Source organism: Sinohyriopsis cumingii, chromosome 1 (genome assembly GCF_028554795.1).
Source record: "Sinohyriopsis cumingii isolate HCF-2022 chromosome 1, ASM2855479v2, whole genome shotgun sequence".
In the NCBI taxonomy this organism is placed as follows: domain Eukaryota; kingdom Metazoa; phylum Mollusca; class Bivalvia; order Unionida; family Unionidae; genus Sinohyriopsis; species Sinohyriopsis cumingii.
The window spans coordinates 152,430,395-152,453,006 of NC_142961.1; the positions used below are offsets into that span (position 1 = coordinate 152,430,395).

Here is a 22,612-nt window from a genome sequence, read left to right on the forward strand (position 1 = left end):
AGGACTTGTTTAACAACCAGAAGAGGGTAATTATCAAAGTTCTGCATGTGCAGTTTTATGAGCTGGGACTACAGGAGAGTCACTGTCTTTTGGGACTTAGAGTTGCTGACCCCTATAATTACTCCCACACACTCAGGCTGTTGGTAAGCTGAAACATGATCAAATGTCAGATTTGACTTAGAACTTTTAATTTGTTTGGATGATAACATCAGATAAATGTCTCTTAAAGGTATTACTGTTTCGTTAAGAAGAAAAAAGCACACACACACTGTAGAACTTTAATACTCAAAACACCGTGTTCCCAAGGTTTTTGCTTAAGTTTTCGGTCTTCTTTAGTTTTTAGCTTTACTGGTTATGGACTTGAAGAGTTTATGGGATGGTCTGCACAAATTTATTATTACTAATTCTCGTAAACCACTTCAAGGATTGCAATGAATTGGACACACATTCATCCCTGGTCTAGTTTATCCATAATGATAATGATTACTCTCAGACATCCAATTGCAATGAACTGGACACACATTCATCCCAGGTCTAGTTGATCCATAATGATAATGATTACTCTCAGACATCCAATTGCAATGAATTGGACACACATTCATCTCTGGTCTAGTTGATCCATAATGATAATGATTACTCTCAGACATCCAATATGATGGCCACAGTGGTCATCTTAAGATCTCATTATCATGACTCCTTCTGAATGGAAAATTATATTAACATGGGGTTTTCACTGCAAGACATTTTATGAAGTCTGGTGGCTCCAAAATGAAAATCATCTGCTCAGACATTCAAGATGGATACTGTGGTGGCCATATCTTGTTATTGCTAATCCCTATGAATGGAAAGTCATACTGACTGTGACATGAGGTTTTGACCACAACACTTCTTACGATGAAAATTGTGCCTTTCTGAAATCTGCTATGGCTGCCATTCCAGTTATGTTGAAAATTGAAAATCTTGTTATTGCTACTCCATCAGGATGGATGGTAATAATGACATGGACTTTTAGCAAAAAGTCTTCTAATTATGTCTGGTTGTTCCTAAAAGTAAATGGTAGTCTCATTTTGAAAATTTTGTTACTTCTCCTAAATTGATGACCATGTTTAAATAGGGATTTTGCCAAAAGACTTTTTATAATATATAGCTGTTCCTCAAGGATCATGGTGGCAATCTTGCATCTAATATGGCTGACATATTAGCCATCTTGAAAATCACATCATTACTACTCCTGAAAAAAAAAGTCATATTGACATGGGGATTTCACCAAAAGACTTCTTATGATATCTAAGTTGGTCATAATGAAATAGTAATTCTTTGTCATCGATTGGCCATCTTGAAAATCTTGTTACTACTGCTCCTACCAAAGGGAATGTCATATTGACATGGAGTTATGACTGCAAGACTTCTTGTGACATCTAGTTGGGCCTAAATGAAAATGGTGCCAATGTAATGCCCAATATGGCCACCATGGCAGTCATCATGAACATCTTGTTATAGCTACTCCTCCTAGTCATATCAAAAGTGGGTTTTCACCAAAGACTTATAATGTTGTCTGGTTAGTCTTAAATGAAAATGGTGCCAATCTAATGTCCAATGTGGCTCCCATGGTGGCCATCTTAAAAATCTTATCACTGTTCCTTCTAGATGGATGGTAATATTGACATTGGGTTTTCACCAGAAGACTTCTGATTATGTATAGTTTGTCCTAAATGAAACTGTTGCTTATCTGATGTTGACCACCAGGGTGGCCATCTTGAAGATTTCATTATTACCACTGTTACAAACATGATGGCATTTTCATCAAAAGACTTTTTGTGCTATATAGTTAGTCCTAAATGAAAGTGGTGCCTAATACTATGTTACAGCCATCTTAAAAATCACATTATACCTGTTTCCTAAATGGATGATCAAATTGACATGGGGTTCTCACTTGAAGTTTTCAAATTATGTTTGGATGGCCCCAAGGAAAAATGGTGCCAATTTTGCATCCAGTATGACCACCACAGTTGTTAATTTGAAAATCTAATTATTGCACAAGAATTTGAGATAGGATTTCAACAATTGACAGTTAAAAGGAAGAATGCTTGGTCTTATCCTCAGTTCTTGGATTTTCGTTTGTACAGTAGAGCAACAGTCCTTTTGAAGGGATATTATTTGGGTATTATTATTATTATAATAATAATAATAATAATATAAATAATAATATCAATGATAATAATAATAATAATAATAATAATAATCTACTGCCCATATGCCCAGTCTCATTGTAAAGGTGCCCTCAGAGTGGACTTTGTCATGCTTGAACTGCCCTTGCAAGCAACCAGCATCCTGCTCTGTGTGCTTGTATAGAGACATCATTATTATGAGTAACTATATTCATATTGGCTATGCAAGTACTAGTGGCATTTTAATAATTCTAATATTTTCATCTTACCAAAGTCATGCTGTAATGTCCACTAGCACATTTCATATTTTAAATAAAGATTTAGGTACAAGTACAAATTATCACTAGCAAGACACTGTTGGTTAAATTTTACTGAAAGTGAGCAATATCAGAATTTTAACTAGAAATTTCTAGATTTTTACGGTCAATTTTGAGTCATGAATTCATAAGTTGATTCATGCTGACAATATCACAGTTCAGAAATGCATACTCTTATTGGTTGACACAACAGATTACAACAGAAATAGTTCACCATTTTAATTGAAAACCACTTAAAAATGTCCATATTTAATTTTATTGGAACTCTTTTCTTTTAAATTGTACTTTTTTTTTCAGGCTACATTCACTTTTGATGGACACTACTGTATGGTGTTTGAACCATTGTTGCCTGACCCTATTACCAGCATCTTCCGGGAGATTCCACAGCACTATGTAAAATGATAACCCAATGCATATCTCATGTATTATTTTTGGTATTTTTGCCCATTTGGTACGGTGTTAATAAAAAAATCTTTCATTGCATTTTACAGGCAAAATTCTGCATTCATTTTAGCTTGCCTCTACGAAGTAGAAGAGAGCTATTCTACTACCCCTGACATCAGCACTGGTTTCTGTACATATAAAGGCCTGTACATATGTAAAGCCTGTACATATAATGGCCTGTTCATATGTAAAGCCTGTACATATAAAGGCCTGTACATGTAAAGGCCTGTACATATGTAAAGCCTGTACATATAAAAGCCTGTACATATGTAAAGCCTCACTGCATCTTGGAGTGGTTTTCATAGTACCTACTCCCAGCGGACGGGCTAACATTTGTATATACATGTACGTATGTTGTACAATCTTCATTATGTTTTTGTATTTAGCTGAGGTTATTGGCACCTGTATGCATTTTTCTTAGACCTGGAATCGTGAATCTTGGTGAGACAATGCACCTTAATGTGTACTACGCCCTGATCACAAAAGTAGGTCACTGTGATCCATAATGCTTTATGCTTCACTGTCTTGGGTTAAATTTGGTAATTTAAGTTTATTTTTTTAAGGTTTATTTATGTTAGAATTATCAACTTGATGATTGCATGCATCCTTTAATAGGACACCCTTGCACCATGAGAAGATCAATTTGACCTGCATTTCAGTTTACTACCTTATGTTACATTTTTTGCATGCTTATTTTTATTTTATATTTGAGGTCATAACAATTGGTGAGGAGATGCATCTTGATACATGCTATACTCTGATCTCAATGTGACCCCTGTTTCTTGTGCTTTTTGTTGTTGTTGTTATTCAGCACATGATAGGCAATACATGGAGGCCAGTATATTTGGCAGACGAAGAATCATGGAGAACCTTGGGAAGAACCACCAATCCATGGAAACTACTGGCATGCTTTCTTACAAACCCACCCTGGCTGATCCTGAGACTAAAACTCACGCAGACAGAGGTGGGATGTTTAGTGATCTCTAAAGGCTAGTGCCTTAGGCAACTCGGCCACCCAGGGCCTTTACCTTTTTTTTTTTAGCTGTTTATGCAAGAAACATTAATCCAGATGATTATATACATCTATATTATTTTCACAGCCATGCAAAATCAGGTCACTGGACCTACATTTCACATTTTACTGGTGTAGGGTTTTTTTTGCATGCTGTAGACCTTATATCCTATTTCATTTGTGATAACCATTGATGTGGAATGCACTCAGATTACATGGGAATACCCTTGAAACTCATGGGTAAATGACCATCATTGGCAAGCTTTGCTAATTATCTCCCTTCAGTTGTGTACTTGTCAGAAAGTTGGTGCTCACGGAACACTACAGTCACTCTTCTAAAGAGTTATTACTCCTTGCAGAATGAGGTCATTATGGCCCAAGTTTTGTTTCTCTGACTTGTGTTATTATTTCTTTTTTTATACTGATTACTTGGGTAGAATCATGCAATTTATCATGATAGAAATCCTTGTAATTATCATGCCCTTACAACAATAGAAACTCGTCATGATCTATTTTTTCTTTTACAGGGTAAGTATTTTCATATACCATATATACTCACGTATAAGCCCGTTCGCGTATAAGCCGACCCCCCCGAAACTGAATTGGTAAAACTGTTATAAAGTGCATGACCTGCGTATAAGCTGACCCATAATTTCTAGACTACCGGTACATCACAAGATGCACAAAGTGAGTTCTGAATACGTTTATTTAGGCAAATTAAATAAAATGAAAGTAAGAAAGCTAATTTATATGTTGAAATAAAAACAATTCTAAAGTGTTAAGTCTTAATGGAAATTTAATTAATCCTCATTCTAAATCATGAATTATAAAAGTTTTGTCACTTTTAGAATCCTTCAAAATCTGTCTCTGTATCAGACTCGCCAAACAGTTCACGAAACTTGGCTTCTGTTACGGGCGTGCTTTCATCATATATGTCATCATTGTCATCCGATAGTGTATCGTTCTTCTCGCTCTCCTTGTCATTGTTGGATTGAAATATAGCATCATCCTCTGTTCTATCCATGGCATTGCTGATACAGCACTTCCTGAATGATTTTGCAATCATTTCCGATGGAACTGAGTCCCACGCTTCTTTTCCCCACTTGGTGACCAAATCGATGTCCGGCCTCATTAAATTCCTGCCTTTTGTCATTTTCACAGCCCCTGAACAAACCCATTCTGCCCACATCTTTCGTAACTTGTCCTTAAAAGGTTTGTTAAGGCAGACATCAAGAGGTTGTAACACTGACGTTAAACCTCCTGGTATCACAGCCAGTGTTGTTTTCATTTTCTTTGCGGCCTTTTTTACTGCACGAAACATATCCCATACAAGCATTGAAGGTTTCCGAAGAATTGCACCTGGTCTCTTGTTCCATACTTTCTCCAACCATTCAATTGTTCCACTTTCGTCCATCCATCCCTTTTGCTGTGCATGAACGATCACACCAGCAGGAAATTTCATGCTTTTCGGCAGCGTCTTCCTTTTAAAAATGATGACAGGAGGCAGCTTTGATCAATCAGCTAAACAGGCCAATACAACCATGAAATGTGTTTTTTCATGGCTGGTCATTTTTATTAGAATAGTTTTCTCACCAACAGCATTGACTGTTTTATTGCTTGGTAAGTCAAAGGTCATAGGCGTCTCATCCGTGTTTCCAATTTGTGATAGTTTAAATGAGCACTCCTTTCAGCGTTTAATTATGAACTGCTGAAATGATTCAATTTTTTCTTCCAAGTCTTTTGGTAGCTTTTGTGCTATCTTCATTCCCTGCCTGAGGCAGAAACCATTCCGGTTCATAAAACGAGAACACCAGGCGGCTGATGCAAATTTTGAATCTGCCAACTTATATTTATCATTTTTCGCCATCTGCATAGCACGTAGACGAATTGCAGTTCGTGTGACAATGTATCCATTTTGTCGACGTTCACTTACAAAATCACTGAGTTCTTTCTTCAATTCAGGGAATGAGGTGATCCCATTCCAACGAGCCTTCTTGGATTTTGGCATTTCTTCTAATGCTGGTTTGCTTTTCTGCCATTCCTGTACTTGTTTCTCGTTCACAAAAAATTCGCGTGCTGCAGCACAGTTGTTATTTGCTTCTGCATATTCAATAACTTTAAGTTTGAATGCTGCATCATAAACAGAACGCTTTCTTTTACTTCCAACACTATTCATTTTATCTGATTGAATTGAATATAAACTTCTAGAGAGATTAAACTGAAATAATTTCATTTAGTGGTAGTATACTATTTATATACCTTATCCTGTAATTATTTCCATGTGTGGTTGGTTATCAATTTGTATTTGATAATTATTTATCATTGTTGTTTATTTGTGTGTTTTTTTAAACTACTGGTAGTATGATTCAATTGATCAAAATATGATTGGTTTCAGCGTGGACATTATTCAAGTATTGTGACAGTTTTTAACTTTGAGCAGAAATCATGTCCACTACCATATCTCATTAAACAATACATCTGAGAGTCTGCATGTATTAGTAAAGTCATTGGCATTGTGCAACAAAATAAACCTATTATCCCCGAGGCATTTACCACAGATTAAGCATATGGTAGCTGTTGTACAACACTCTACCGCTAACAAACCACTTTGCTTTACAAACAACTAAACAACAGTAGTATATAAACTGTGGCTGCTGATTACTTCTAAAACACCTGTCAAAGAAATCCCACAAATTATACTGTTTTACAATTATTCACGCTGACTCGTATATTGCCCTGTTATTTACCCTTCCTAAGCGTGCGCGCAACAAACCCCTATGGAGCCTCTCGCTATTGTTCCTTTAAGACTATCGTACATGTATTTCTACTCTCGATCAAAATGTTTGTCGTATTTACCTTCAGTATCGTAATTCTTTTATTTTTTTACGTAGATTCTTTTCATATTTAAACTGAAATAAGCTAGTGTGCATTTGTACAATAATGTAGAGTTTAATGATTACTGATTAGCTGAGGGTTAAATACTTGACTGGAGATTACTAATATGGCAGTTCTTTTGGAAATTACACGTACCACCATGGCTCAAATAACACGTATGGCTGCATTTTCTGGTGGATGGACATCTGTCAAATAGACGTCAAGTACCTTAAAACATGTTTTTCATTCATTATCCTACCACTTAAGTTAGAAAAAAAATATTTATTTCACTTCACAACAGCACAAATCTTATGAGCCATGTGGCATCATTAGGCATGTGATCTCATCTTCGGCAATCGACAGAAACAATAAATACTGGAGATCGAGGGAAAAAAGCTTTAAAAATTTCAGACTTGGACCTTGGCCCACAGATAACCCGACCCCCCTTCTTCCTGGCCTTATTTTTTTCCTAAATTTTTCGGCTTATACACGAGTATATACGGTAGCTAATATCCCAGAATAATGATATTTGGCAAGGTAGTGCATCCTTGATAATTACTACCTGTATTTCATGCTTCAGCGATTTTGTTGAAATTTTCAGTTTAAAGTTCATTTATTGGGTTATTTTGATATTATAAAACATGAAACTTAATGATTGAATGCACCTTAGTTAGTATTACACTTTTACAACAAAGTGAGCTCAATATGATCTATGTTTTATGCTTGACTAAAATAGGATAAGGTTTATGTAACCTTTTTCCTTATGAGTTCACATGAGCACATCAGAAAATTTTATTGTAATTGATTGGAGTACCTATTATTGTAATTACAGGTAGGTAATAATATTTTATCAGCTAACAACAGAACATAAAATTAATTTTCTTTTTATTCCAAAACATAACCAAATATTGACAAAGTCCTAAATCTTCACGTTCATTCTTTACTTGATCCCTAAAACATGAAGTTGTAAAGTTGAGGTTACTAGCCCATAAATAAGGCAACCACTATGGTGTGAACACATATCAGTATCAGTGATGCTCAAAATAGTCACTTGAAATGTTTTTGGTTTATATTTTTACTTTAAATTACTAAAATACAGAGAGAAAAAAACCTGTTAAAAAAGTATAAAATGTGAAAACATTTCTTATTTGGCTTCATCACAGTTGTTGTGTAACATAAAGCTGGAAGTTTGAAAATAGGTTGCAGTAGAAAATCAGCAAGTTTACATGCTAGAAGTCGTCTTTGCATTTATTTATAGGAGGAAATATGAGATACAGTGATCCATTTTAGCAGTACATGTACTTGACCTGGATACACTCATTGAGTTTTAAATCACTTCTGATTGAGCAACAAAAATTCAGGGGCCCCAAGTGGCCGAGTGGTCTAAACCCCTTACTGTTACTGATCACTGCCATCTCACCTCTGTCTGCATGGGTTTGCTTCTCGGGCTCAACCAATGCAGATATGTGAAAAAGATTGCCATTAGCTTCTCATGGGTTGGTGGTTCTTTCCGGGGTTTTCCTTGTTTCTTCCTCCACCATTAATACTGTCAGCCATGTATAGCCTATCTTGTACTGAAAAATGGTGTTAAACCCTATAACAGCAACAACAACAACAACAAAAAGTCCATTTTTCATACCATTTTTCAACAGCCATACATGAATTTTCAGCAGTAATACCTTAGACAGCAATGTAAATTCTGTCATTTATCATTAGTACCAAAAATGACCAAAAAGCACAAAAAATTCAGTTTTATGGACCCAAGGACCTGTTTTTCAAAATGGTTGAAACAATGGTGACAGCTTTATCTCAGAAAAATTATTTGAAAAAATATGGCCAACTCTTCCTGAGAGCATCCTGGCATAGAGACCTTTCAGTTCGTGACAAATTAATCAAATATGGATGAAGGTATAAAATCCAGAGAAACCTTAATCAAGTGTTTTGTTGAATTTAAGCAAGCGTGCAATCACTAGAATAAGATTTTGTTGAAAGTTTTTCTGATCCAAACTTTTTTTTCTCTAACTGTTGATGTAGTTGACTTTTAGGCATATGTTGGTCAGGTGTTAGACCACTTGCATCTCTTGTTTAAAGGTTTGTAAGTTTCTTTTCTAAATGTACATTGTAAATTATTTAAAGATAGAAAAATAAAGATATGCACAAACATGTTGAAGTTGAATAAGATACAGTACTTTGTTTAATGACTCCTTTGTTGGGATTTATGCTCTCCTTGTATGTTTCATCTACATTGAATTCATTATTTCTGGGGTATGAATTTTGAATGGATTTTGTTATTGTTAAAAACTGTGAAATTTTAAGACCGAACCAACTGTGATCCTTCTTTTGTTATCACTTCTTCAGTCCACAGAGTTAAACGCTGACAAAAATGTCAAAATAAAAAAGAATTGATTGTGACAAAAATATTTGATTTCATGCTATCTACTTGTAAATTAAATGTAAACTTTTCCACATTTTTCAGCTTCTTTCAAGTATCAGGAAAGTTGCTCTGCGCCTGCTTGCCTCTGTTGGATTCCTTCACCAGCAGAACATTATTCATGCCGACCTAAAACCTGAAAATATTCTCCTTAAGGACAGTAAGTACATGATCTTCATACAGAATTCAGTTGTAATAAAACTTAATTTAATCACAAAGAAGAATGTAACTGAGTACTACCTGAAGATGGATATTCAACTTTTGCTAACAAGTTGTAGGTTGGAATATACAATAATTACTTTCAAAATAAAATTAGTACAAAGCTTGTCTTGGGTTTCTTTGCCTGTTGAATCCTTTCCAATCTAAAACCTGAAAAATATAATCCTCGTGGACAGTGAGTATTCCCCTCCCCCCTCCCAAAATGATTGCCTATCCATTTGGAATAAAACTGGATATGAATATGGTAAAACAAGCCATTGACTGCTAGTAGTCAAACCATAGACTACTAGTAGAATACTAGCAAGCCATTGACTACTAGTAGAATACTAGCAAGCCATTGACTACTAGTAGTCGAGCCATTGAACTTAGCTAACACCTTCAAAATGCAATAAAGAAGTTTCAGAAATAATGCTTTGAAAATAATTTAAATACATTAAAAACTCAGTTGTAGTTTGCTTTGATGTAAGCGACCGTTAATAAGTACATGTTTACTTGGCTATGGTAATCATGATTGACAATGTATACTGCTGAAATATTTTATAACTTGCCTCAGCGAATTTGACTTAAAATGAGTCTAATATGGAGAGAGAGAGAGATAAATATTGGTCCTGCATTCACAATAGATAATTCAGAGAACACTATTACAGTTCAGAGAGAACACTATCAGGCATAGTTTGCTTCGTTTTAAGGCAACCATCAATATGTACATGTTTACTCCGCTATAGTAATCGTGCTAATAATATGGAATTAGAGAGATAGTGCATTGTTATAATAAAGAACAAAAGCATGAATACCAAACTAAAAATTTTAATATTGGTACTGCATGCACAATAGATAATTCAGAGAACACTGTCACAGTTCAAATTTAATTCTTTCTATGTTAATTACTTTCTATGCCCTCAAAGTTCTGCAAAGCTCCGGCAAGTGCCTAGCTCAAGTCCTCCACATCAAATCCATCAAAATCTACAGTCTCCTTCTCATCACTATCAAATGTTGGCTCAAGATCACTGGATCACATAAGATGATCCTCACAGCCATTCCTATGGTTGCTAGTGCCGTACACTTTCAATGACTTTTTGATAAGCTCTGGTTTACGCTTCAGTAATTGTATAGCATCATCAATCGAGTTGATCACAGTCTGTTTATCAGCTGCTTTGATTGTTGACATGCAGTCCTCCTCCTTTGCTAGCCTTTCAGCAGCATTCCTAATAAAGGCCATCCAGTGTTTGCATATTTCAGCCATCACAGGTTTATTAATGGAAATGTCAAGTGGCTGAGTGTTGAAGTACGTCCCTCTGGAATAACAGTAGTGATGACATTTCCCTTTCTCAGCACCTTCTTCACTGGATCTGTCGTGTGGGCAGCAAATGAATTCATGATAAGGAGGGATCTTTCTGAGAGTGTTTTAGATACACCTCCTTTGTCCACCACAGCATCAGCACCTCATCCATGTCTTCTGCATGGTAACAATGCGGTCCTTTGGTATTTTGAGGCCCTTTAATCATGAATACCCTTAAATATAAGCATTGATGGAAGTAAATCTCCTGCTGCTGAAACAGTAATTACTAGGGTCTTTTCGGCCCCAGTTGTACAAATGCAGACAGATTTAGTTCCCTTTTTCTCCACCATATTTCCTGGGATGAGGTTGAATTACATGGGTGTTTCGTCCATGTTGATAATCAAATAATCAAATTCGTCCTCATCTCGTTTCTCCATCACAAATTGGTGGAATGAAGATATTTTGTCTTCTAAATACACAGGCAATTTCTGTGCCATGGGTGTTTGGTCTTTAAGCAGTAAGTTGTGCCTTTTCATGAACTAAGAGACCCAAATATGACAGGTTTGAAAATTCACATATCCTTGTTCATTTCCAGTGACCTCTCTAGCATATGCACAAATTTGACCGCTCTGGTGGCCTAGTGGTTAGAGCATCTGCTTTGGTTACATGTGGTCATGGGTTCTATCCCCGGTCGAGTCATACCAAAGACTTACAAAAATGGTACTAACAGCTGCCTTGCTTGGTGCTCAGCATTAAGAGGTTAGTGTTAGGACTGGTCGGCCTGGTGTCAGGATAATGTGACTTGGTGGGACATCATGCTACATGTCTGTGGCATGATGCCCCAGTGCTAGACATCACTATAAACTGTCACACTGCAGACATTGTAGCGATATGACTGAAAAACTTTTCAAGCTACATTAAAAATCGAAATCACACACACATATGCACAAATTCCGTCAATAGTCACAAGAATTTATAAGTCCTGCTGTACAAGAACCCACTTGGCAATTTTAGTGTTTAATTTTTCTCCACATGTAATAGGCCTTCTACTTCTCGGCAAGTGTCCTAATTTGGTTATATTTGAGAAAAGTCAAATTTCGTCCAGTTACATATGGATGATTTAGGCACTTTAAAATGCCTTGCTGCTCCTCTGATACCATGTTGTTTTACAAAATCAATGACTTCCAGTTTTGGCTTCACTGTGACAAATATGTTAATTATAAAGACAAAAGAAATGCTGAAACAACCAGCTATCCAAATTAATACTGTGTTGAAAGTTATGTATTGGTGTTACGGTAAGCTGAAACACAAAACTAAAATTATCAATGATGATCTGTTAAGAGAATATAATGTATGCTGGTTATGTGCCTTGTATAATTAAAGATGCCTGTCTTTTCATATGATTTGCATCACTATTGGATGGCTTATATCTCTGAAAACAGTAACTTTTGAGTGTGTGGGTCAAAATAAAATAGCAATGAACATTGTGTAAAATTCATTTGGAAGAATAATATTTGGTAAAAATGATGAATAAAGCAAAATCTACATCTAGTAATTTTGGGAATACTGTTTCCTAGAGAAAACCACTGAGTGACAGATGGCCACATATACTTCCAAATGTCAAAATTGGTGATAGTTCTTGGCTGTGACTAACTGACAGTGAATCCTACTGTATATCATTACCTTTTTTAAAATAAAATCACTGCTGAAAAATGTGCATTATATTTATGCATAAAAAGTAATATTCTCTTTCAGGGTCAGACTTAGACAGTGTACACATTGTGGACTTTGGAAATGCCTTGAATTATGTACATCGAGAAGTCTCTCTCTACTACAACGACTTTGAACTTCAAACTCCATTGTACAGGGCTCCAGAGGTAGGAAACTCTACCTAAGGGGAAATAACTCTTTACATTTTGGTTATCATAATAGTTTCTAAGAGACTGCATCTTTGCAGTTGTTTGTCATGATAAAAGTTGTAGGCTTTCTTTTTTTATGAGATAAGAAAGAAATGATGGTATTAATAGTGTTATAACTTTATCACCTGAATCTCCACTAATGTTTATTCTGTTGAATGGTACTTTTCAGGCAGGTTGACCATCTAAGAAGGTTCATCATATCAGTCAGACACAATACTATTTTAATCTGACCTTCTATTGAAATTGGTATTTTTAATCACTGATTGTAGATTGAGGCTTTTCTCCTCCTTAAAGATTTATATCTGCTCCCAGGTAGACTGAAAAGGTTTTGAAAGTCCCATTATCACTGTCTGAAGCACGAGTCAGTTTGGCACATATTGGTTCAAAACAATTATAAACACTGCATTAATTTCCAGACAGTATCCTTTTAACGTAAACAACTGCATGTGAACACATCTGTGAAGAAAGTTAGGTAAATTTATATATCATAAACTTTATTCAGAATTTACCTACTAAAAGACAGTAAAGAGATTTCTACCGTAATTTACTGGGTTGTGCAGCTGATAATTTTAATGAATTTGGCAGACAGGCCTATGTTCTGTTGATGCTAACAATCTTCAAAATCATTAGATTTTATTGCATTTTCATCATAAAGAAATTTGGCAATTAAAAATTTTGAGTCAGCTTTTGTCAGCCGATTCTAATGTTCTAATATTCAATAATGGAAAATAACTGCTGCCTGCAGGTATAACATTTTTTTAAGGTTGTATTCATGATATTTGACTCAGTTTCTGCAAATAACCACACATACACAGTATAGTAAATCAAACAACAACTAAATAAAGTTTTAGGGAAAAAAGTGAAATTGGGAAATGGAGTCATTACAGAAAAATGTAAAGGATGTTTGTGGACTAAAGTTAAATGAGGGCAAGATCCAGAACACCAAAATTCTAACATGAACTAATTTTGTCTTCCTCTGTGATGTATGAAAAGAAAGGGAGTTTGCATTACTGGAGTGATGGTTGAGTGGAATGTGCAACCATAGTACTAGGTCAGCAGATAACATTAGGTGTAAACACACCAATTTGTATTTTATTTTATTTTACCATTTAGAACCAAAATATTGACGTTAAAAAGGGATATCTATTTGACAAGATAAATAATCCTGTTGAATTTATGTACTCTGTGATTATTTTAAAATTGCAACATTGAAAACAGGTATTTAATGTAATCAACAACTCTTATCAAGTAAATAGTTCTTAAATGTATAAGTCAATATGAGAGCATCATAAATGAATGCTCACATCATATAAAGTAATATGTTATGTCCAGTTGGCTTCCTTGATTGACTTTCTGACCTTGCAGCTAAACATCTTTGACATTTCAATTTTCCTGTCTGACCCATGCATAAATATACAGATATTAACACAGACCTGCTGGAAAAATAAGCACTGATTTCATTAGAATCATTTACAAGATAAAATGTTGTTTTCTGTTGAATTCATTTGTTTCCTATCAAGCAAAATAAATGAACATTATGTAACTATTTTGCTTATATCATTTATTTCAGTCAGAACATTAATTTGAATAGAATTTTTAAAAAAAAATAGTTTTGATACTATTTGATGGTTTGCACTCCCTATTTTAATAGAGAAAACAACACACCAAGGTTTAATCTTACTAAAGCAGATGGACAAACAACAGTCGTTTTGTTTATTCTTTAGGTGATGTTTGGATTGCCATTTGGTACTGAGATTGACATATGGTCGGTTGGCTGTATTCTGGCTGAGTTGTACATGGGGAAACCTTTGTTTCTTGGCAACCGAAAGGAAGAAATACTTCTGGAGGTAAATCAATTCACTGCTGCTTCCTGTGATTTTTTTAATTTCATATAGTTTAATTTTGAAGATAAAGAATTTTCAAAGCGCTTAACGTGGCTGTTTAAATAACCTTGTATATGCTAGGTATTGTTTAAAAGGACATTTAACTCTAAATTTTTTTATGTAGAATTGATAGGTGTAATTTGGGTTATACATTATACATTTGGACCTTACTGCAGATGTACTTGTACTACCTACACTGGCAAAATTCATTCTGTTTTAATCCCTGCTAAAATTTAGTGTACTTTGGATTAGTTCAGGCTGATTTTTCGAGGACATGGTGGCAGTCATTTTGATTAGATGTATGCTTAGATCATGCACAGTTTCCACCATTACAACATATAAAAAAATTTCAGCCATAATATGTGAAAGTCGTTTAGAGGTGTGCCAACATTCGCTCCATTTGCATGTTGCAAATGCTAACAATTTCACCTTACATTTGTCACTCTCAGAATGTAATATCTGTTGAGCAAACCAAAAATGGTAGATTTAGTTTTGAGTTGTAACCATGGCTGCCAAGGTGAAGGCCACATGTTTATTGACATGAATTTGTCTTGTATAGTTGGCAATCTTAAAATGAATTTACTATGATCATTTTTACTCCTGATAATTTAGTCTTCAGTTTGAGAGGCTATTTTTTGTACAGTATAAGGGAGGTAACTCACAAATTATGACCATTTGGTAAGAATTCATCTAAGTTAATAAAGAAAAACAAGCATGAAAGAACTCCATTCTGTCTCTTTGATAATTATATATAATAAAATTCATGTGGACTGAACAGCTAGGAGAGAAATCTTTTCCTTTTGGGATCATTTTCCAACACTGCACAATTTGCATGCTGAATATTAGTGGATTGTATGTACTGAATGCAGGAATAAGTGTTACCTTTGCAATTTTTAATGATCTTTTCACAGAAACTTTAACTTTGTCATCAGTTTAAATGATGTTACATTGTTTCTTGCCAGTATTTCATTAGGAACTTGTTAAGTGTGTTGAACACTTTATATGTTGTGCAAACATTGTTGAGAAAAACATTGAAACTGAATTATTCAGTGATTAAAATAAATTTTATATGAATTTGATGTATTTCTAGGAATCTTTTTATATTTTCAAGAAATATATGTACCTAATGCATGGAACTTCTAAGAAAGACATGGTGGTTTTAAATTACTTTTGGCCATCTCTCATGTAACCATCGTACCTCAACTGACAGCATGACATGATACAGTAAATTATTGATTAGTGCAATACCAAGTGACTTTATGAACCTTTTGTCCACTTATCTATCACAGCTGAGCTAAGACCTGGCCAATAGAATGTCAGCAGTGATTATTTATAAGACCTGTGTATGTGTGTGATTTGGATTTTTAACGTAGGTTTAAAAAAATTTCAGTCATATTGCTACGATGTCTGCAGTGTGACAGTTTATAGTGATGTCTAGCACTGGGGCATCATGCCGCAGACATGTAGCATGATGTCCCACCCAGTCGCATTATTCTGACACCAGGCCGACGAGTCCTAACACTAACCCCTTAATGCTGAGTGCCAAGCGAGGCAGCTGTTAGTACCATTTTTTGGAAGTCTTTGGTATGTCTCAGCCGGGGATTGAACCCACGACCTCCTGCATCCAAGGTGGACGCTCTAACCGCTAAGTCCATAGAGCAGTTTTATAAAACCTAATTAACTGGGCATGATTAATGATTATGAAACTGAATTTTAGTTAAATTTTATAGTAACTATGAACATAGTAACTAAAAATACAATTAAGAGCCGAATTTTTTATTTGTTTTAGTTTAAATGCAATATCACCAGCACTGTCCTACTTGGAAACTTATTAATATATTTTAGAAAATAGAATAGAAGTAGATATTAGTGGTTAAATATGGCAAGATCAGTTATCCAGACTTTTCACTTCTGTAAACCAATGGAATATCCCCTGATACTCTAATGTGTTCTTTATAGTAACATCAGTTATAAGGATGATCCTTTATCTTGACAACAGTTTGTTTCCCAGAGAGTTCAGATAATTGATATTTAAACGAATCCTACAGTGGTATATAGAAAATGCACAATAGGCTTATGAGGCACTGTGTCCTTGTCATTATGTAGAGAGTAGTCAGTATCTTGAATGTATAATATTTCACATTTGTAAATGCAGTGTCTTTTGTGAGAAAATTATTATTCTTTTCAGATGACACAGTTACTTGGACCTTTGCCTTCATATATTTTTCAAAGGGGAAAATTTTTCCCCAAATTTAAGCAGTACACGGGGCTATCCAATCAGCGTCAAGGTATATCAGCATGGCATTTTGACATCATCCGTGTTTCCTTGTACTTTACCAAAGTTATTAAAACAATTTATGTTTATGTCAACTTTTTATAATACAGAAGTCAAGGTCACATATATTTTTTTCATTTACAGTAGAAAGAGATACAGAATCTCATCTGAATACATTCCCTGATCACATTAACATTAGTGATCTAAGCCTGCTACCTCCTGAATCCAGCCCTTCTGAATGACAAAAATTTGTCTAAGTCTTTATTATATAGACAAAGGGTAATGAACTCTTGCCAATTACATCCCCGTGCCACCACTGGGTGTTGCCAGTTCTTAGCTTCACTTCCATACAACAGCATAGTACAAAACACCTTCTGACAATTAAAATAAAATTTGTGTTAAATTTGAACCATCCATATAGGAATTTGGATTAATATTAATTTCTAAACAGGTAGTAAATAGTTTTTGGAAATTTGTCACTTTCTCAGACTTGGTCATTTTTAGACTGCATGTTACAACACACTGTTGTTGATGCTTGTTATTATTCACAGTTTTGCTTGCACTGTCTATTGCATGCTCACCTAGTTTGTAATGGATGTTTCTGCAATTTTTTTACAACATGCTTTTATCATTAATTTATGCATTTTTGTTTTGTTTTAATTAATCTTATAGTTTCAGTGAAACCTGTTGTTGAAGTGTAATGAATGCATTAAGTTGATGGCCAAGGAAGAAACACATGAGGAATCATGCCTTTTATGTATAAAATGTACTTCATCATTTCCATGCATTGTGTGTGTCATATTGTCCAAGAGTGTATATGCTACTGTTATTGCAAAAGTCTGCCAAGGAAAAGAAAGATGGTGATGACCATGTGAAATTTTAAATTCCTTCTGGTAGTTATTTTACAGTGGGTGTACCCAGGTGGCACAAGATCTTCCACATGTATGAACATTGCCCTTGTGCCTGTAAACCAGGATGCACATAGCTGCCGTATTTGTCCTATATCTTGGACCTGAATACAGGTGTACATTTTTCTTGTAAAAATCTGTTGGTTTTTGAAAGAAGAATTTTCTTGCAATTTTTTGTTTACAATGGGCACCCGGTTCCATTCAGAGAGTAAATGTATCGCATGTATATGGGGATGTGGAGATCTAAAATATGATTGGTTCATTTTGAATCAAGGCTACCATGCCAGTCTTTAACCACCACATTAGTTTGTAGAAACATGTTGCCACTATCACTGTATCTCATCTAAGTAACATTTAACTTTTAGTCATGTCGAAAAGGAAGATTCAGAATTTTCTCCAGCAATGAAAAGAAAACAGAACATGGGAGGACAATTATGCCATCTTCTTTAGATCTGTGAAACCATCTAGTTTAAGGAGAAAACTTGTGTTTTGAAAATCATGCAGTTATCAACAACACAGCCTGAACTTACAGTGTTTATGAATACCAGAGAGGACTTTGATGTAATTTGATCAGAAATTTGTCTTACTAAATTTCTTTTAGAAATGAATCATCATCTTTCAGTTGATTGTGCTGCTGGTGATTTATTTTGCACACTTTTTCCAGAAAGTAAAATTACAGAGGATTACTTGTGTACTAGAATGAAAACGGCTCATTAAAAAAATTTGCACAGAAATCAAATCATAATTGAATGTACATTGGAAATGATAGTGTTTGAAAAAAACAAGGTATGGAAAAGGCTCCTATAAACAGCTGGTGTCTGAGTATGAGTGTGTTGTATTCTTGCACCTTCTGAATGGGATCCCGAATGAAATGCATGAGAAATGATTACTAGTTGACAAGTTTGTAGCTAATAAGATTATAAAATTTTATTCTAAAATTACATGTACTACTTTTCCCTCAATCAGTACATGACTGATATCACCCAAGTCTTTGTGTACTTTATACATCTGGATAGAAAAACATAAGGTGGTGTATAAGCATGTATCTTAGTCTTAACTTTGATCATCCTTGAAGAGCCACTAAGATGATAGTGGTAGTAACAAGAGTCCTTTGAAGGGACCAATGCTTTACTGACCAAAATAAATTTAGCAAAATCTAACATTAGGCCTTTTCTTCATTGTAATAGCTTAGTGTTGAAACCATTTCTGCTGATAGAAAAGTCATCCTCAGTTTATATAGAACGTTTATTTGCTTCAAACTGGACATGGTTGCATTGTTTATGGTTCAGCTAGGAATTTATATTTGAAGATGCTAGACCCAGTTCATCATCATTTGATTCCCCAGTCAACACAAATCAAATTAATTTATATATGACCCAGGGAATGCTAAGGCTTTGTTTTCTGAGAGTCAAGTACCAGTGACATTTTTATCATTCTGCACAAGACATAGTTCACTATCTCTCATGCTGAATTCAGGTGTCAGATAAAAAAAATCAGCAGTGGTACATGCATCATCTACTTTTTTATAAAGGGGATAAAAATGTGTTTCATTCCATATCAGATCAGGTTTGAAACACTGTTGCTACATCTTCATTGTTACATTTGTTGTCCTAGGCAATTTTCTGAAGTGATAAAATCAGTAAACCAACTCACATGGGAGTCAATGGCCTGAATTACTTGGGTCATTAACAGAGTAACTCCCCATTACATGGTGAATGCACTGACTGCCTCTACCAGTCTCGACTTGATATGCGTTTGCGTGCCTTTTCACTTAAACTGCATGATGCTGTGGCTTTAAAGATGACTCCATTTGGTATACCATTGCTGTTGGGGGTACAGTTGAAGAAGTCTGGAGGCAGACAGCTCAAGAACTACTCGTGCAACTTACCGTTCAACCTGTATCCTTGTTTTAATAAAACAGCTGTCCCTGCCACAAAGGGATGATAGGTGAGCCAAGCAAAATGGATCTTTTACGTCCCAAACACCATTCAGATCTCAACCTTATTCCAGCAGAAAACTGCCAAACCAGTCTTGGAGCCACACTTACATTGGAGGCAAGAAATCAAGTTTCCAAGCCTCCCGTTTCCTGCCTCTGACTTAACACCCCCACCACCCACAGACGATCTGTTGGTGGGATCTAGACTCCTACAGATCTGATCATGTTGGATCAACCTATTTCCGCAAAACAAATGGGTCATGTCAGAGTGGCTTCAGAATTTGTTTTTCTAACCCCCTAAACTTTCTTCTGGGGTTCTATTTATGGCTGTTCCTTATCAAGGTGAATGTCAGTTAAAGATGCCAATGGGTACCCAGATACTCAGGTACCCACTTGTTGATAATAACCCAGGAAATAAAATGAACAACCTGGTACCCAATTAAAAAAAAATGTTTTCCACGTTCAGATCAAGACACAGAATAACAATTACAGTTTGAGGCTTATGTCGTGTGCACATTTATTTATTATCACAGGGGTTCATATGGTTGCTTACAATTTACTTGTCATACATGTACTATATAATAATACAATCCTTTCTCGTGCGACCTATTTAAGAATCAACACTGATCTTTCAAGCTCGATTGTCTTAACTCGTTGTCCGTCCATTTTTCTCGCAACTTAAACCCAGTTGTTTTGAGATCCTGATGACATTAACTGGGTCAACACCTTTCATCAACAGTGACAGTAAGTACTGGTTAAGAAATATTTGACAAATAAAATTTAAATATGTACTGCAATTCAAATAAAAGAAAGTACAATAGAAATGTCAGGTTTACTTAATGCCATTGTTGCATCAAGTTTATAGCCCTGGAGTGGGTGTTTGCTGTTCAAGTCAGGGCCGCTTTTTTCACATGTTTGTTTACTGGAACTTTTTTATTAGCGGAAAACCCAAGACATTAAAGTCATGGCAAAGGCAACACAAAAACTTAGATACCGCAACATGTTCTTCTTATACCATGTTCTAAAAAACATGAACAAAATGGACAAGTGTACCGAATGAAATTTTCACTGAAATATTTAAACATATGGGGAAAAAAATCTTTGTTATTTAATAACATTGAAAAAAATCTAATAAACATTCACCACATGTGTAAATGTGGTAATTTTTGCATGAATTTTACATGAACAAATCCAAGAAAATAAAGAGGTTTCTTGAATACGAAACTACTTGTCCTAGATTCATTCAATTTTGATACTACATACATAGTGCACTAGTCTAAATTGAAAATAAATGGCGCCAGATATCATTAAACCCCCCCAACCCCCAAAACACCAGAGATATATCAATATGATGGATGTTCTATCACTGCAAAATATTAGAGGAGAATGATTTTGTTAAACTTAAAAACATATTGTACCAGACCATTGTTAAGGGATGAACCTTGGCAAGTCGAGGATAATACAACAATTATCATTTGTAGACTTTACGACTGTTTGCAGAAGTTACTGTAGACATGTAGACTAGTTGAAGTGAGTGTTATGCATAAATAATTTATAATTTTTGTGTGTGTCTGTACTCTTGTACTAAATACTAATCCACATGAATTTAGCCTGTTTGTGATGAAAATATTAACTGCAGATCCAGGTAAGTAGCAAAATCAAGTGTACGTATTTCATACAGTTTTCTATTATTATGGCATGTAATATATAGATTGCTCTTTTTATGCTCAGATTACACTTTTTTGTCACTTGTATTAGTAATAATTTTGTTTATACCTCTCCAAGTGGTTGGCATGTGTGAACCTACAACAAAGCAGTTTAGGTTCACATTTAATACAATATCCCGTTGATCAGGTACCTGAGTAACCAGTCGTTAGGACTGATGGGTACCCGGTAGAAATTTTCCAAAATTTTGACAATTCTAATGTCATTTTGAGGGAGATAATAGACTTTACTTGCCTCAGTGAATTCTTCTGCCTTGGTTCGGGGCCCCGAGTGGCAGAGTGGTCCAAAGCGCCCACCGTTACGGATTACTGCCATTTCACCTCTTTCTGCGTGAGTTCGAGTCTTGGGTTCGGCTAATGTGGTTATGTGAGAAAGCTTGCCAGTAGCTTCTCGTGGGTCGGTGGTTCTTTCCGGGGGCTTTCCCGGGTTCTTCCTCCACCATTTATACTGGCCGCCATGTATAGTCTATCTTGTGCTGAAAAATGGCGTTAAACCCTACAACAACAACAACAAAAAATCTGCCTTGGTTCTGGATAGAGAGGACAAGATTGAAACTACTCCTTATCTGAAGGGGCAAACATGCCATCATTCTTAATCTCATAGATGCCTACTTTCAGTTTCTTCAGTTTGCTTACTGTAGCAAAGTTTTCCAGTTTCTTCAAGGGCAGAAATGGTTTCCTTTTCCTTTTTAATCATCTGGATTTTTTTTGTGATTTGGGGAAAAATCCAACCTTCATCCATCCCTATGTTTGACCGACCTGGTCATGGAGTTTATAACCAATCTCAGTCTTGAACATCTTCCTCATGTCTGTGTCATATGGATCATTGAACGTGTCGAGTCTGTTTCCAACAGGATTGGTATGTCTGTGAGAGTTCTTGTAACTCCCCGTGGTTTATCCCACTGTGCTTCCTTTATTTGCACCTGTTACAAATGACTTCGCTGGCTCAGTGGCCCCCTTTTTCCAGTCCACTTGACCAAAAGTTTAATATCACAAATAAGGTACAATCAGTCTGTGTCAGTTGCTCAGCCACAGTTGACTCAGAACAGGGATTCTTCTTAAGAAGCCCCAGCTGGAAATGATAAGTACAAATGTCAGTATGTACAGTTGGGGATCCCACATTTAACTAGATTTCGTTAAGGTTGGCAGCAAATGGGGACTTGGGAAACTGCCTCTTCATATCAACCTTGAAATGAGAGATATCAGAAACACTTTTCTATCCT

The 22,612-nt window shown here is 35.5% G+C and overlaps 1 protein-coding gene across 2 annotated transcripts in view; it reads left to right on the forward strand.

Annotated features, from left to right (window-relative positions):
* LOC149808172 (uncharacterized) overlaps positions 1-22,612 on the forward strand; it is a 138,849-nt gene that overhangs the window by 89,163 nt on the left and 27,074 nt on the right. For both annotated transcript variants that reach the window (XM_089974064.1, XM_089974073.1), the window contains exons 4-9: positions 3-143; positions 2,783-2,878; positions 9,292-9,406; positions 12,500-12,621; positions 14,388-14,510; positions 16,735-16,834. In XM_089974064.1, coding sequence (XP_089830190.1) covers positions 3-143; positions 2,783-2,878; positions 9,292-9,406; positions 12,500-12,621; positions 14,388-14,510; positions 16,735-16,834 — 697 coding nt within the window. The remainder of the gene's footprint in view (positions 1-2; positions 144-2,782; positions 2,879-9,291; positions 9,407-12,499; positions 12,622-14,387; positions 14,511-16,734; positions 16,835-22,612) is intronic.